General features: G+C 51.5%; 1 protein-coding gene across 1 annotated transcript; it reads left to right on the top strand.

Moving 5' to 3' along the window:
• Positions 1-4,719: 4,719 nt before the first annotated feature.
• On the top strand, positions 4,720-5,607 carry TMDD1 (transmembrane and death domain 1). The gene has a single exon (XM_073318826.1). The coding sequence runs from the start codon at positions 4,720-4,722 to the stop codon at positions 5,605-5,607; it is 888 nt and encodes a 295-aa protein (XP_073174927.1).
• The last annotated feature ends 11,287 nt before the right edge of the window (positions 5,608-16,894 follow it).

The following is a 16,894-nucleotide window of genomic DNA, read 5'->3' as shown; positions in this document are numbered from 1 at the left end:
TTGCAAGGTTAGCACAAGCCCTGTAGTAAACTTGTAACTAGTTTATTATCTTGTTTAGACCATTGCATTCCAAAAGTCAGCAAAGCCTTAGAGACATCCTGCGTCAGCTATAGCTTGGTGCATAGGGTATGTTAGCTAAGCATCAGCAAAATTGTTTGTTCTTCTTCTTTGGAATGTTTCTGAACACTGAGATTGTAATTTCACATTTCGCCTTGATTAAACAATGTAACATAAGTAAAAGGCATTTTGGAGGAGCTTAACTATGAATTGTATTTGTTAGCCAATATCATATGTTTTATATAATATTCAAATCCTTACCTTTCTCTTATCTGACTCCATACATATTTTGTAAAACCAAAGTGTCTATAGTTGCCAAGCGTAGCAGAATATCTAAAGACTAGAGAGTTGACTGTATTTCTTATTCTTCTGTTGTATTCAGAGAAAGGGTCATGCAAAGGTTGCAGCCTCTAACTATAGTTCAGTTTTAGTGTTCTAATCCAGTATTCTAAAATATAATTAGGCCTGGAAGGATTAGATTTGTCGATAGAATTTGATTTCAGCATCCAGACACAAACCGACAAATTTTCCATCAGTAATTGAAATCTGGCAGAGTAAGAAAATGCTGCTTGAGAACGTGAAGTACGATTTAATGATATTTACACGTGATGCTGACAATCTGTGTTTGAACGGTTAAAAAGCTTTAACTTGAATCTCAACATCTGCTGTCATTAAATCATTGGCTGATACCCCCTGTAATTTCCTATGATTGGGAAAATGGAAAGAAATAAAAATGGGGGGGGGGAGGAATGGCAGGGGAAGAAATGCTTAAAACCCTGAATTCTGGGCAGCTGTGAAGATTTAAATTGATAAAAATAAAAACTGATTTCTGCCAAGCTTAAGTACAATGCACTATACTCATTTACTTCCTTGTTTTGATAACATAACTTTTTCTAAATCACACTTCTAGCTACATTAGCAATTCCCATACTTTGAGTGCTATATCTTGCTTGTGAGCTGAATGCCTCTAATTCAGTTAGCAAAGCCATTTACCTTACTTGTTAACCATTCTGTCTGTGAGACTTAGTTTCCCAGTATATCTGTTTACAAGAATCTGTTCCACAAACCATAATAAAGTTTGCTCCTTATCTGGTACAGCATTTAGCAGTGTACAGTTTTGAAAGCTGGGCTTTTCTATTTTGCCTGACTGCAAACACCAGGAGGCCTTGGCTTACTTCAGTCAACAGCTCAGGTCACCAGCCCGGAGAAGGAACTGAAGCAACTATCTGGGGAGAAGAACACAGATCGTCCTGCCACCAGCAAGGCGTTATCTGCACAGAGCAGTGCAAAGAGGTCCTAATACAATGGCTCAAGATGGAAGTAGATGTAATGTACTGGAATCATCTCTCCTGAGCTCTCCTCCAGATTGGGAGCCCCGACATCTTCAGGGATCTGGGTGAGAACTTGAATCAGGACCCTCGAGCTAAAGAGGAACTTCTGACCTCTTCAGTGCTGCTGGAGGAGAAGAAGTATCGAGAGAAAAGCCAGCGCAGCAGAGCTCAGAGTGCCAGGGAGGAAATCTTGCAGGAGAAACTGCGATGGCAAAGATCTCTTCATTGAGAGAAGCTGCTCTCTTCTTATAAAATGAATTGGTATAAATGTAGGTCCTGTGACTCATGGCTTCCTAAGAGGATTTTTCTCAGGTTTGCTCCTCCGGCTTCTTGCTATTTACCTCACTTTTTGGATCTCAGATCAATAAATCTTCATTCCTGAACTTTACACACACCCTGCCTGGCTCCCGCATGTCACCCGTGGCCTTGGAACCATATTTCCAGTGCAGACAGGGAGGATATTTTGGGTGAGGAGAGGTGAAGATGTGTCAGACAAGGACAGATTGGAAGAAGAATTTGAAAACTGGAACACCCTGGAGCTTTTGCTAGAAGAAGCAGAACCAGTAAAATGACTCCATTTGGGAAACAGGGTCCTGGGGGTTTTGATAGATCGTCCTTGAGTATTAAATGGCACTACATTTTTAAAGCGCCTTTTCTTCGTTTCTCTTAAATTTCAAGCATGGTTAACCCATTCGTGTATTCAAGATACCAATAATTCCCCTTGGCTCATGCAGCACAAGGTCGGAACCTGCATGGGAGCCCCCAGGAGCAGTTTAGTCACTGCCAGAAAGGGGGGTTGGTTGTTCAGCCGGAATAGCTGAAGTCTTTCTCTGTCAGTACCAAACCCATATTTCAGCATGGTGACAGCAGGAGCTGTTCTGAGGCAGGGCTCTGGCTTTCTTCCAAGTCCCTGGGGTGGGGTTTTTAGTAACCATGAATTGCTAGGATCTTGGTTTAAAGATCCCATGGTGCTTTTTGGGATTGAAACTTTGGTGTCCTGGCTGCATTCCACCATGAATAGTGTGCCCCCCACAACTCCCTTTGAAGCATCAGTTGAATAAGGTATCCCTCACTTCCTGTGCTAAACTGCTTACACAGCGACTATGTCCTCCCCTAGAGCTGGGAGAAGTGATCAGTGACCGTGAGCCCCTGGCCTACTTCACAGGTGGAGATCAGAAAGCCCAAGAGTCCTGGCTCCCAGGCCCTGTGCTCTGACAACTAGATCATACTTAGGGCCTCTGAAATCTGCCCTGTTTTTTCTTGACTTTCTCCAGGAGTCAAGTAGGGTTTTAAAGGATAATCTGAGGTACAGGGTTGGAGCCAGGACTCCTGGGTTCTGTTCCTAGCTCTCCCACAGACTGGCGGAGTCACTTCTCTTTCACCTGCTGATAGACAAGGATAGTGCTGAGCTGGAGACCTTCACAGGGGCCAGGTGAGAACTATAATTCACTTGTTTTGTAGAGCACACCGCTCCTGGGAGTGCGGAGGATGTAAAGGCAGAGAAACTCTTTTCTGGAGCTGTGTTGCCACCTTGTGGCATAAGCCCTGTGACTTTTTTCAGAGTAACAGTCGTGTTAGTCTGTATTCGCAAAAAGAAAAGGAGGACTTGTGGCACCTTAGAGACTAACCAATTTATTTGAGCATGAGCTTTCGTGAGCTACAGCTCACTTCATCTTTGAGGCTAAGGATAATTAAACTACGCACAGGTGTGCCACTCACCAGCAGCTTTTCTCCAGCTGTTGCAGATCTTCCCTTTGTTCTGCACCAGTTTTGGATCTGAAAAGGAACATGCACGCGCGCCCCCCCCTACTTTGGGGAAGGAGCACCGTGTGGTGCTGAGAGCAGTGGTCAGGGATGGAGGACTCCTTGGTGTTTTATTCCCAGCTCTGGAGGGGAGAACCGCATTTCCCTGCTGCCCCTGTGTGGGCTCGGGGCCGGGGCCGGAGGGAAGAGCTCTTCAGCCTGCCACTGCCCTTCAACCCGCTCGTGGAGCGAATAGCACTAGCGGGTGTGTGAATGTGCAAATGGCATCTCTCTGCTGGCAGAGCTATGCATGGGCAGGAAGCTCCACGAATGGGTGGCCCCAGAAGTAACCCCCGGGAGGGAGCTGGGGACGTACCCATTGGCCTGTTCTGCAGCATGGTTTTGCTTTGCTTGAGACCCCGAAGAAACGGGAGAAAGGTGACCTGCCCAAGACGGGGTAATCTGTGTAATTAGTGGGCTGTTTGTTATGCGGACATGGGTCTTGCATGCCAAAAGCCACTGGAAGCGCCTTCAGACCCTGCTCCAAGTTTGCTGACCTTTCTGATCCTCGGCGGACATTAGCTGAGCTCCGTCTGAGTCTGGGGGCTTGTTACAGACACCCCGCAAACTGTGTCTCCAAATGGGTCACTGGCTCCAACGCACGACGCATGGTGCAAACTGTCTTGGTGTGGAGGGCAGCAGGACCCCGGGGCATAGAGGCTTGCATTGCCCAGTTCATACGGGAGTGGTGCCTCGGGGGGGGGGCAAGGGGATAAAGCGGAGAACTGAAGGGGCGGAGTAGAAACGGGTCTGCCATGTGTGACATCAGTTGACGCTCCAGGTTCTAAATTCCACACGGAGCCACATTCTCCACCAGCTGAGCAGGGAGAGGATCCGGTAACTCCTGCCACCCACACCGGGATACAAATGCAAGCCCACAGTGCCAGGGCCCGTGTCGGGCACTGCTGGCCGGGAGCCCACCGCTTTATGCTGGCAGAGCAGGGAACAGGGGCCTGACCACCTGGCACATTCGGGGCCAGTATTTGCACCGTCCCACCAGCTTGTGCTGTGGTCATGGCAGGCCACGCAAGGAGGGGGTGGCTGTTCAAGACCCTCCGAACCTTGCCAATAGAAGGGCCCCATGATTAATCACTGACCCTCTTCTATCGTGTTTTTTGTGAAACTCGGGAGTGCAGGGGCTGGATCTGCAAAGAGTTAGGTGCCTCGATCCAAAATTCAGGTGCTCAAAACCCCTGCTCAGCTGCTGCCTAATCTTCTTGCCACCTTAGTTTCCACTGGTGGGCGTCCTTGAATGCTCGCTGGGGCAGAGAGCGAGTGTGAGCGACTATAGCCCGGGGTGGGGACGTGAGTTCGAGTCCTCGAGCCACAGGCAGAACTCGTGCTGGGTGTGTGTGCTAATGACAGGGCAGCCCACCCCCTTGCTGTGCGGGTGGACGTGGGCTGCGGTTTAGGCATCTCCGGTTGGGGGTTGGAATGCAGAGTCGGTCTCCTGCCAGGGTCTAGCCCAGAACTCCTTGGCCTGTGCTGATATTCTCTCTGCTCAGGGTCTGGGCCCCGTTCTCCCGTGATGTTTGAGACCATAGGAGTCGGACTCCTCCTGCTGGTTACCTGTGGCTTCTGCGAGGACACAGCAGCGGATGACATAGGCGTGCACATGATGGGCCGCATATCCGAGCTGCTTTCCCCGGAGGAATGTCGTGAGTTCTACACCCAGATCACCGGCCCCGAGGAGAACACGGAGGAGACGCTGGAGCGACTCTCGGAGGCGAAGAACCCGCTCCGCTCCCGCCGCCGGCGGGACATCGTCCGCACAGAGCCGTGCCGAGATGTCCTGACCCAGTGGCTCGGGGCAGAAGGCGATTCGGTGCCCTGGGACCGTCTCTCCCGAGCTCTCCGCCGGACTGGGCGCCCTGACATCTCCCAGGAGCTGGGCAAGAACTTGAACCAGGACAAGAACCTCGAGCTGAAGCGGAACGTGGAAGAATATCGCAAGGGGGTGGAACATCTGGCCGCCTCGCTCCTGCTGGAGGAGGATGAGAAACATGGAGAGACAAACCAGCACAGCAGAGCTCGGCGAGCTGGGGGGAAATCCCGCAGGGGGAGCAGATTGATGCAGGAAGGCTGGGGTGACCTCGACCTCCTCATCGAAAGGAAACCACTCCCTCCGTACAACAGGAGCCTCTTTGAATGGATCAATCCGGTGGCTTCTGGCTTCATCGGAGGGTTTTTAACCTCTTTCGTCCTCATGGCGCTTGCTATTTACTCCTTCCTCTGGACCCTGAGCCGAGACTCCATGGAGTTTTCTCATCATACCCCAGGGCCCTTGCCTGAGCGTGCGGCTCACAACCCCTTGTTTGAGAATGACCTCAACTATGCCTTGATTTTAGATAAAGACTTAGGGGACAGTTTGGATGGGGATGCTTCCGATGACACCAGCTTTGAAGGGGAGCCGTAATTTGAATCTGAAACTTTTCCATCAACAGCTCCATGGGGCACAACCAATAAAATGCTCCTGTTTATGGAATCGAGCCCAGGAGTGGGGTCTGGTTTATATATAAATGTGTGCAGGGGGGTGAGATTGCAAAATGGCTTCAAATGCCAAAGCCTGCTTCCCCCCTGCTATCTTGTGAGAACTTCCAAAGACTTAAATCTTCCTGCTGTGGATCATGAGCCAACCACTAGCTAACTATGGGGGGGATGTGGGGGGAAAGCTCAGGAGAAACTTTCCTGGGGGAGAAGGAAGGCTATCCCAGATCTGCCCCTGCAGCATTTCTTGCACCTTCTTCTGAAGCATCTAGTAGTGGCTGCGGTGGGAGATGGGACACTGGGCAAGATGGACCTCAGGTCTCTGAGTCTGGTCATTCTTATGTTTGCAGGTCCCTTACTGTTACTGTGTATTCCACCACTTGTCACAAGATGCCACTGTGCTCTAAGGAACAGCGACCTAAACTAGCTTAGGTTTCAGAGTAACAGCCGTGTTAGTCTGTATTCGCAAAAAGAAAAGGAGGACTTGTGGCACCTTAGAGACTAACCAATTTATTAGAGCATAAGCTTTCGTGAGCTACAGCTCACTTCCTCAGATGCATATCGTGGAAACTGCAGCAGGCTCAGTTTCCACGATATGCATCTGAGGAAGTGAGCTGTAGCTCACGAAAGCTTATGCTCTAATAAATTGGTTAGTCTCTAAGGTGCCACAAGTACTCCTTTTCTTTAAACTAGCTTATAAAGTCAGCCGCCCAAGGGCTCAGGGTAGGATCAGGATGCCAGAGCAGGACCACACCATCACTGTGAGCTACTTACCGGCCTCCTTTGCTGTCTGCAGTTCCAGAGCTCTGTCTCTTCCCATTGCTGGCAGAGCAGGAAAGTCTGTAGTTTCCCTATCCCTCCCCTAATCACTGCTGCTGTGCCTTTTTCAGACAGACAGGAAGGAAGGTAACCGGGCTGTGCTGCCCACGGTTTTAGAAACAAGGGAGAGACAATCCATACATTTGGGATATGGGAAGATATAGGAGTCAGCTGCAAGGGACAGGGAGCTTTGGTCTACCCGCTGCTTTCCCATGCAGCACTCACAAGCCGCCCCTCTCATCTCTGCTTTGTGGCAGAGCTGGACCAAAAGGATGAGAGGAAAATGAGGGTTTCCTGCAGGGCCAGCTCTTTGCTAAATATGGGGAGGGAACGCATGGGTAGCTGTACAATAACGTTTGATGTAATGTTTGCCTAGAACATAAGAACCACCAGACTGGGTCAGACCAAAGGTCCATCTAGCCCAGTATCCTGTCTGCCGACAGTGACCAATGCCAGGTGCCCCAGAGGGAATGAACAGAACAGGGCAGTTATCAAGTGATCCATCACCCCTGTTGTCCACTCCCAACAGAGGTTTAGGGGCACCTGGAGCATGGGGTTTTGTCCCTGACCATCCTGGCCAATAGCCATTGATGGACCTGTTCTCCATGAACAGATCTGTTGTTTTGTGAACCCAGTTATAGTTTTGGCCTTTACAACATTCCCAACAAGTGAATTGCGCTGTATTAATCTAACACCTGCTCCTGCCCCGGGCACCAGTGACACAGATTTAAAACTCATGCAAAATTCACATGAAACTGAAGAGCAGAGGTATGCTGAAATCCCATCCTGATCCCAAATAGTCCCCACCTCTAGTGTGGCCTTTCCTACTCTGTCCTTGGGGGATGCAGGTGGTGCCTGAATGCCATCAAAGCCAGGCCCTGCTGCTCCAAGAATGAGACACGGAGCTCTCCCAGAGAACATCCCATTGCCTCTGGATCTAGCAGTCTAATATGTCCAGGTTGCTTCGGTATTGGATGGGGAGAGAGGAGATTTAACCTCAGGTATTTGGTACCTGAATCAGCAGAGTTTATGCCCGGCAATGGGCTTCATGCCAAGAAACCCCTGTGCTTGATTAGTGCCAGGGCTGATCCCCTGGCACCTCTGGGCTTGACAGTTCCTAACCCTGGCACCTCTGCATCAGTTATGAATGTAAAACATTGCTTGAGCCCCAGCACCTCTTTCATTGCAAACTAAGCCCTGAGAAACCCGTAGAGCCTGGTGCAAACTGGGGACTTGGCTGGCCCCTTCTATATTAGCACAGGTGTCTCAGCTTCTATGCAGTTTTCCAGCAAACTGGTTTCCAAGAGCCCAAATTAAGAGTTTTGCTGGAGTTGGTTTGCTGGGCAGTCCCTCAGGAATGGTGCGGTCCAGGCAGCTCTTAACAACTGGTGGTCGACTCTGCTCCTTATTCCCCTTCCGCTGTACCAATCCTGTCCCTTAGCAGTCTCTGAAACGCAGGCCATAGAATCTAGATCCTGATATTGTCTTTCTGCCATGCAGAGAATTGATCTGGAAGGAATTGTACCCCAGTGCATGATGGCAAAGAGCTAGTTCAGTCATCCAGCCTCCCTCTTATGGTATTGATCCGGAGCTATCGGCGAATCCTCCTGAGGGGAGTTTGTGGTGGGAGATTGCGCTGCATCTGAATGGCCTTATGCTGGGATCATGCGAGTTCCCACATGCTAAGAACAGTCACCTGTGGTCAGTACTCCGGCTGGGCGACGCCTAAGAAATGCAGGGGCAGGTAGGAATTAGCATTGGTGATTCAGTAGTGAGAATTCCTTGTGGGCTGTTTTTTTTCTCCCCTCCAGAGCCTTGCCTCTGAGGGCTGTGAGAGCACCACTGAATACTGGCCCTCTGGATGAATGCCCCACTGTGGCACTAACCGTTTCATGCTATCTTTTGAGCTGGGCGATAAGTAAGGTTTTAAATAGTTGCAGTATTTTTCACACCAATAGTGTGTCTTGGCTATTTCCAGAACCCTGGCCAGCTGGCATGTGGCTAGCTGCATCTTCCCTTCTCTCACTCACTCACACCCCAAACCTCCCTCTGACCTCACAATGCCCAGGGTAGGGGAGCGCAGTAGGGTGTGTGGCTGGAGCGTTCTGTGCTCCTGTTGTTCTGGGGTATGGACGGCCTGTAGGGTGCTATGGGAAATGCTTGTAAGTTTGTGCTCCTAGGGGCTGCTTGCTTGAACTTCTCCTCAGAGCAAAACTGGACCCTGGACCGGACAGGATTTGGGCAGTGCAAAGTCACCTTTACTTCTCCCCTCAGACTCACGTGGGGCTAAGGCTCCTGAAAAGACCTTGGTGTTTGTAAAGTGCTTTGAGATCCTCAGCTACAGATGTGCTAAAAGCCCCTCGCACTTGTCAGGCTCCTGGGGCTCTAATCTAGACTCCTTTCCACGGTAACAAAGCCACCCAAAGAGCTTTGTGCTTTCCTAGCCCCACCTCCTCCCGCTCACCTTGGCACTTGCTGGGCAGGCACCCTGCCCGTTTGTGCCCTTCCAGCTCCCTGTCCACTTTGTTACAGAACAGCCACAGAGACCCAGAAGCAGCGACCTGTGTGCAGGAAACGCTCGGCTGCTCACATGAGCAGCCACATGCTTAGTGGGCTCTGGGGGCACATTAGGACTGTGCTGATGGAGCCAGATTCCTGGTTGCCCTGCACCTTGGGCACCCATCGTTTCCAGTAGTGCATGGTGGGTGTAACACGCTGTTTGCTCAGAATGATTGCCTTGTATTCCCACTTCTCACTGGTGTAAATGACAACACAAGGTGCAGGGCACAGAGACTCAAACCCCTGGGGGCCAGAGGGGACCTGCTTTCAGCATGGTGCTAGAGATCTGGCTGCAGGCTGGTTTATCACACAGCTGAGGGCAATTGGCTTTCACTCAGCAGAGTTAAGACTAGAATAAAAAATCGAGAAAGCATTCGGTCATTAACGAGGTGCGTTAGGGAGAGATCACCCCCCTTCCCACTCTTCTTTAGAAGTGGAATGTGACCTCTTTCTGGATGCAGGACGGCGATGGGCCTGGGGTCTGATTTGGGATGGCAGGCTAGGACATGCAGCAGGCCAGGTGCAGCAGGCTGTATGGACTGGAGCTTTGACCTGGAATGAAGTTTTGCATGAATTCAGATGCTTCCAGGCGCATTTACTCATCAGCCAGATTTTCAAAAGAGCTGAGCACCCAGTAATTCTCCTATAGGCAACTAAATATTCCCAGTGGGGCAGGGCTGGGAGAAAGCACTTGTGAAAATCTGGCCTGGGTGGGATGCTAACACCCTGAGTGCTCTGCCCAAGCTGTCTGCATCTGGCCTCTCTAAAGACAGTGACTACTTAGAAATTTTAACTCATAGTCTCCCAATGTCTCATTTCCCTCCTGTCTTTGAAATGGACCCTCTCCTATTAACCTTCTTCCCAAAGGGGCTTCACGAGTGTCTGCAAAGGGTTGGGGCACCTTTAGGCTAAACCCTCCCGGAACAAGCAGCATGCTGACTCACCATCCTCCCGCACCCTGGCCCTTTCGACTGGCTGCCCTGAGACTCCCCAACCCAGCCCCCTGCCCTTTAGACTTGGGTGATTTAGTATCTGATTCAGGGCTCAGTTAGAGGCGTGTCTGTGTGTTTGATTCATTGCTGCTTCCCAGAATGCTGACCTCATTGTTTGTGTTCCCAGAACTGTAATGACAGGTTTCAGAGTAACAGCCGTGTTAGTCTGTATTCGCAAAAAGGAAAGGAGTACTTGGGACACCTTAGAGACTAACCAATTTATTTGAGCATGAGCTTTCGTGAGCTACAGCTCACTTCATCAGATGCATATCGTGGAAACTGCAGCAGATTTTATATATACACAGAGAATATGAAACAATACCTCCTCCCACCCCACTGTCCTGCTGGTAATAGCTTATCTAAAGTGATCATCAGGTGGGCCATTTCCAGCACAAATCCAGGTTTTCTCACCCTCCACCCCCCCACACAAATTCACTCTCCTGCTGGTGATAGCCCATCCAAAGTGACAACTCTTTACACAATGTGCATGACAATCAAGTTGGGCTATTTCCTGCACAAATCCAGGTTTTCTATGAGACTTGGAGTGGCTAAGTCATTATGCAGGGTAGCCTGTTTCCTCTTGTTTTTTCCTACCCCCCCCCCCGATGTTCTGGTTTAACTTGGATTTAAACTTGAAGAGTGGTCAGTTTGGATGAGCTATTACCAGCAGGAGAGTGAGTTTGTGTGTGTATGGGGGTGGGGGGGATGTGAGAAAACCTGGATTTGTGCAGGAAATAGCCCAACTTGATTGTCATGCACATTGTGTAAAGAGTTGTCACTTTGGATGGGCTATCACCAGCAGGAGAGTGAATTTGTGTGTGGGGGGTGGAGGGTGAGAAAACCTGGATTTGTGCTGGAAATGGCCCAACCTGATGATCACTTTAGATAAGCTATTACCAGCAGGACAGTGGGGTGGGAGGAGGTATTGGTTCATATTCTCTCTGTATATATAAAGTCTGCTGCAGTTTCCACGATATGCATCTGATGAAGTGAGCTGTAGCTCACGAAAGCTTATGCTTTAATAAATTGGTTAGTCTCTAAGGTGCCACAAGTCCTCCTTTTCTTTTTGCAGAACTGTAATGACTCTGGACCTTAGCACTGATTGATTGCCCTTCCCATGCAGGCAGCTGCCGGAAGAGCCCAACTCCACCGTCCAGAAAGCCATGGCTTGGTATAGCCCCAACTCCTGGTTAGCCAGGCCCTAGGCAGAGCGATGGTTTGGAGAGTAACATCCACTCCACACAGCTGGTTTGCCTGGGGCCTATCTCTGTCCAGGAGCAAATCCCTCGGGCCGAGTCTCTGTTTAGACTCCAACCTGCTCAGCATTAGGGGGTGTGGAGCTGCTCCATGAGCACACACACGTCAGGACCCTGCAGGTTTTGGAGACAGTGGGAGGCAATTAGCTTCCTCTCCCCTAAAATCGCGTCTGATGTCTAGATCTGACAGCGCAGAGTGAGGCTGTTTCTATGGCGTCCCCAAGAGTACCACGAGGGGGTGCTGCTGTGTGCACAGACAACAGAGTACGCCACACATGGGGGCAACCTGCTGGATTCCCTGAAGATAGAGGGACCTGGCTGCAGCATTTAGCCAGCCAGTGTGGGGGTGCTAGGGATCCTGCCTAGTTAGAGGGGGTGGGAAGCAACTTTCCAAGGGATGCCAATTTTCATGGTGTTATCCTGAGTCTTCTGATACGTATGTCGTTTCTTAAAGCCCTGGCTCCTAGAGTCAAGTGACCATATGAGAATCAGAGGGGTGGGTGGGATTTTTTTGTTTTAAGGGGCTTCTAGCCTTGAGGGTTGTGTAGAAAAGCTGGGAAATGGGATGGGCCAGTAACCTGCAGGCTCGGAAACCAGAGTGAAAACACAAAGGTCTGCACATTTATGTCTTAAAAAAAAAAATGGTTTTTTTTGAGACCTGACTCTTGATTTTTGAGTTTTTGGGATTGGCAAGTTAGTGCTGTAGGCACCTGAGAAAACCTTTACTGCAAACTCCTTCCTCTGGCTTCAGAATTGCGGGGTGAGCCAGTCATTATAGCCCAGGTCTTTCTGCTCCACCTTTGGAGCGTTGTTTAGCCTCACTTTACCTCCATGTTTTCTGAGGCCATGTGCTGAGCCAGCAAGTACTTGTCCTGCTCCACCTGCCGAGATCCTGCTACAGAGGCACCCTCCCCTCCTCCCCGCTCCTCCCACCTGCAGGCCTTCCAATGCTTTCTAGGGCATTCTCTTGCTCAGCCCCTTTGGTGCAGTAACAACATGGGCAGAGGGTGGGTGGGTGTTTTTCCAGTCTTTCCTCTCCAGCAGTCAGGTAACCCATGTTCTAAAAGTGTGGATCTACCGAAAATGCTTTTTGCAGCCACAGCTAGAGCCCTGGCTCACTCACGCAAGGCTGTTCTTACTGACGCCCTGACTCCGGAACGTATGCTGCATTAATGCCTCGGCAGTGGAGATTTTCCTGTGCTGTGAGGCCCCAAATCCTACTTTACGCTGTCACCGCCATGCCTGCTACAAGGAGAAGAGCAAACCCGGAGCCGTGTGTCCTGAATGCCTGGCTGCAGCCGCGGGACAGGCAGGCAAAAAGTGGCTCTGTTTTCTCAAACCCCCTGGGCTTTCAGCTGTTTGAAGTGGAGGGCTTAACCCTTTCTGGCAGTATGCAAAAGCTGGACCTTACACTTGACTAATGACATTTTACTGGAGCTGAGGAAGGTGGTTGTTTTCAATCCAAGAACACCCGCATGGTTAATGTGAAGAATAACAGAGCGGAAAGATACAAAAGGTGTTGCGGAGGTGACTTAATGATTATCTGTAACAGTGCAGCAGGCCCAGGCCTGGGTGTCCAGCCCCTGGCACCGAGACCGCTTTGAATGCAGCTGTATCTCCTCCTGAGTCATTGCATCTTCAGCATGTCCCATTGCCTGCCTGCCCACAGCCGCTGGCGGATGGCAGTCTGTAACAGAAGCACACTCCACCACGTGTGTCCTCTAGCTAGAAGGATGAGTTGGCTGGGTGTCTATTTGCAATGTGATGTGTATGCCGCAGCTCAAGAGCATGGGAGCACGTGGCTCAGATGTGTGCCCAGGACAAGCAGCCTCAAGCTGCCTACTTTATGGTTTAAAAAAACAACCAACCAACCCTGTGCTGAGTGACAATCCAGCAACATAGGGTTAATTAGCCATTGCACTGAGGTTTATTAAAAGATGAGGGACTGATTCTCCAATCCGCAAAGGCCTCTCTGGCATACAGGTCCCTTAGCAAAGGGGATTGCTTCCATTGCCAGGGGGAGCTTGACTTTCATGTTCAGTTCCTGCCTGGGGGGCAGATCATCCTGGCCAGCCTCTTCCAGTTGCAGGGCAAGGTCTTGACTAGTGATGGGCCAAGATTTATAGCTTTTGGGGTCTGGCAGAGCCCTACCTCTGTGCCTGGGCCCCATGCTTGTGGTTGAAGTCAGCTGGCAAGCCGCAGGCATACTCAGAGGGGGACCCTAGCTTTGCAGTTCACTCTTGCTGTGAGTCCGGAACCAAATCCCTTGAATGTTGTTGGGAAGCTGGTCTCTGGGCCCACCTGAACCGCACACAGTGAGCTCTCTCCCTGGCTGGCGCAGGCCTTGGCAAGGGCACCTGAGCTGGGGGCTCATTTTCACTCTTCCCCCAGGGTACAGTGTTCGCTGCAGGCTTTTTTTTTTTAAGGTGTTTTCAATCAGTGAGTAAATAACATGCTGACCACATGCCCAGGGTCACAGAAGTTTCCTTGAGCTGCTTCGGACAAGGCAGAGCAGCTTCCAAACCAGATCAAATGGTGTGGGGCTACTGTAACAAGGTGAAAAGGCACAGCCTTGCTGAATAAGCTGCACTTGTGGGTTTCCTGCAAGTCCCAGACAGTGCTTTTCCCCTGACAGGGGCCCTCGTTCATGGCTGCAGCTCCCATGTGGGCTGTCAGCAGGACAAGCACCTGTTCCAGCTTTGAACTACTGGCGTGAATGGCTTAGAGTGCTATTCAGTGGACTAAATCCTTCCCTGTACATCTTGTGTGCCTTGTGACACCAGTGAGCTCATAAGCACTTGGAGGCACTGGCTTTCCCCTGCCATTCAGCTCAGTAAGGGCAATGAGCACAGGCTGGAGGGTCAGCCTATTAATGGATCGATGCCAGTTCTCACCAGCTGAGCATCTGTCCCATACCGGACTGACTAGGCTGGCCCCCTGCCCTGCCTTGGACAGATGCGTAACTGCTGTAGCCTTTCATACGCTCCCTACTGCCATGACTTAGCAGTGCTCCTATAACTGCCGGCCTGAGGCTTTGGAGCGGGGCCTCTGACCTCTCCCTGCATAGTAAGGTTGACGTTCAAAGTGGCAGGGTGCAGAACTTTTACCATCTGGTGGATAAAGAGTGGACAAAACTATGGTCATGCAAAGGCTCCCCCTACCTCTTCCCACTTCCCCTGCCCCACGAAGGCAATCGCGGGTGGTGTGCACTGAACTCCCTTAGGACCCTCCAGCCTCAGCGCACACGTCAGCTCTCCATGTGCCTCAGGCCCTGGCCTCACCCGTGACAAAGCAGGAAAAAACAGAGTGGGAAGATTGCAGGTGGTTTTTTTTGTGGGGGGGAGGGAGATTTCAATCAGCTTTTGTTTTTCTAGCTATGGACTTTTGAGTTCAGCACCGTGGCCATTTAGCATTAACATTAATTCCATCCCTGCATATAGCGAGAGCCGTAGGTTTGCTGCCTGAGCTAGCAGGACTTGCTTTATTCCCTTGCTAGAGGCTAGGACAAAGTGACTCTTGCTTCTGGCTTTGCCCATCTCAGCTGGCTGGGTTTCTGGCTGTTTGGCGGCTGCGTGCAGTGTCCATAGCCCGTACAAGCTGGTTTTGAATTAGGTCCCAGTGGCTCTTTCCCCCTTACTGTTCTTTGCTGCTTCTTAGTTCTAGTTTTCTCCCCTCGGGGGTGTGTCTGCAGCCAGGACCAGCTCTCAGCACCAGCTAAGCAGGCACGTGCTTGGGGCCGCACATTTCCAGGGGGGGCTTTCCGGCCGTCCTTTCTGTTCAGGGCAGTTGCGCTCTCGGAGCTGCACCACTGAGACGGGGCGAGGGCACCACGCCCCCGGCCGCAGCGGGAAGGGGAAGCCCCCCACAGGCTGCTGAGCGGCCAGGGCCCAGATGCTACCTGGGGAGGAGAGGGCGAGTCCTGCCGGGGAGCCAGGGCTGCCCCACCTCCTGTGCACACCGGCTGCTGCGCGGCCTTGTGCCACCCTTTCCATGGAGGCTTCTCTGCGCGGCCGGGTGTGTGTGTGATGTCCCCTTCTCCCAGTGCCACCGGGGCTTCCCCCCCCCACATACACACGAGCGCCACCCGCGAGCCCCAGCCCCACCTCACCTCGGGGCAGCAAAAACCTAGAGCCGACCCTGCCTGCGGCCCGCCCGCCTCTGCTGTGTGGGCTGAATTAGACTGCCCCTCATTGTGCCTTAGGCACTAAACCACCCCCCGTGCAGCCATGCCCTACCAAGCCCGTGCAAGGGGGCTGCCGCCAGCCCTGTCCCTGCCGCTCTCCCCCCGCCTTGGATTGACAGGAAAGCGGCACAGCGTGTTGCAACAACATGGGTGTAATAACCATCCCCGGCACCTGGGAAACGACTGGAGCTGAAAGTTAAAAAAAAAAAAAACCAACCCTCCTCACCCTGCAAGTCGTAGCAGGAATTGTGTCCTTAAGAACATTTAAAAAAAAAAAAAATCATAACCAGCTCTTACCTCGTGTTACTGACCAGAAATCACCCAGAACCAATCGTAAAACCACGGCCGTGGGGACAGGGCGGCCAAGCGGGCGTGTGGGTGTAAGTGCACAAAAAAGGAAGCGCTCGCGGACAGTGAACAGTCCCAGCAGCAGTGCAAGTCCTCTGTTGGCCCCCCTCGGAGGGCTGAGGCACCTAAATCCTTTTCGGCCACGTGACCAACATGCGTGCTGCGAAGGTGGGGGGCAGTGGAGCCAACTTGGAATTGTCAGAGCAAGAAACCTTCCAGCCACAAGCCTATCCCTCCTCATGCACCCTCCCTCTGACCCGCCACTTGCAACGCTGGGTGCGTGTGGAGGGAGAGGGGGTGACTGCCAAAGGCACCAGTTGCCATTCACCACCTAATCCCCCTCTACTGCACCAGACTGAGTAAAACACAGGGGTTTCACCCGGCCTGTGGAGCAGAACGGCCCCGGTGTGGCCCTGTGCAGGAGGCAGGGGGGCTGCTGTTCTTAGGGGTGTAACCACAGAGGCTTTTCTTCACAACGGGGAGTGGGGTAGCTCAGTGCAGGTTTGAAGCAAAGATTATTTATTTTTAAAACCCCAAACTAACCCTGACCCATTGACTTTCATGGCTGCCAGGATTGTGCCCATGGTGCTTCATGACACAGGAAGTCAGGCTCATTAAGCCCGCTCAAAGAAGGGGAAACAGAGGCACAGCCGGGGGCAGTGACAGAGCCAAGGTCCCACAGCAGTCCAGCAGGAGAGCCAGGCATGGAGTCTATCACAGCCGCAGCCGACTGCCAGATCTATCTCGTGGCCCACAGTGCCTGTGTGTTCAAATAAAGTACATGAAGCCAGTTGGAACCTGATCCTGCAAAGCGCTCAGAGCCTCTGGCGGGGTTTGACGTCAATGCAAGCGTGGGGGGGGGGAATGGGACATTTTGGCAGCTTAGGGGCAGAGCACACCCTCTTTGGCATGGGCCTATAAGCACTTCCTCCTGCAACCCATTTTAAGGGACATCCAGCTTTTCCCCTAATCTGCAGCAGTGAGCACAATGTAAACTCCAAGTTTCTCTGGGGTGTTGGTTATGCAGAGCCATGCCAGCCCCTGAAGGGTGACAGGTCA

This window comes from Lepidochelys kempii, chromosome 20, assembly GCF_965140265.1.
Source record: "Lepidochelys kempii isolate rLepKem1 chromosome 20, rLepKem1.hap2, whole genome shotgun sequence".
In the NCBI taxonomy this organism is placed as follows: Eukaryota; Metazoa; Chordata; order Testudines; family Cheloniidae; genus Lepidochelys; species Lepidochelys kempii.
This window is presented reverse-complemented; position numbering and strand designations above follow the sequence as displayed.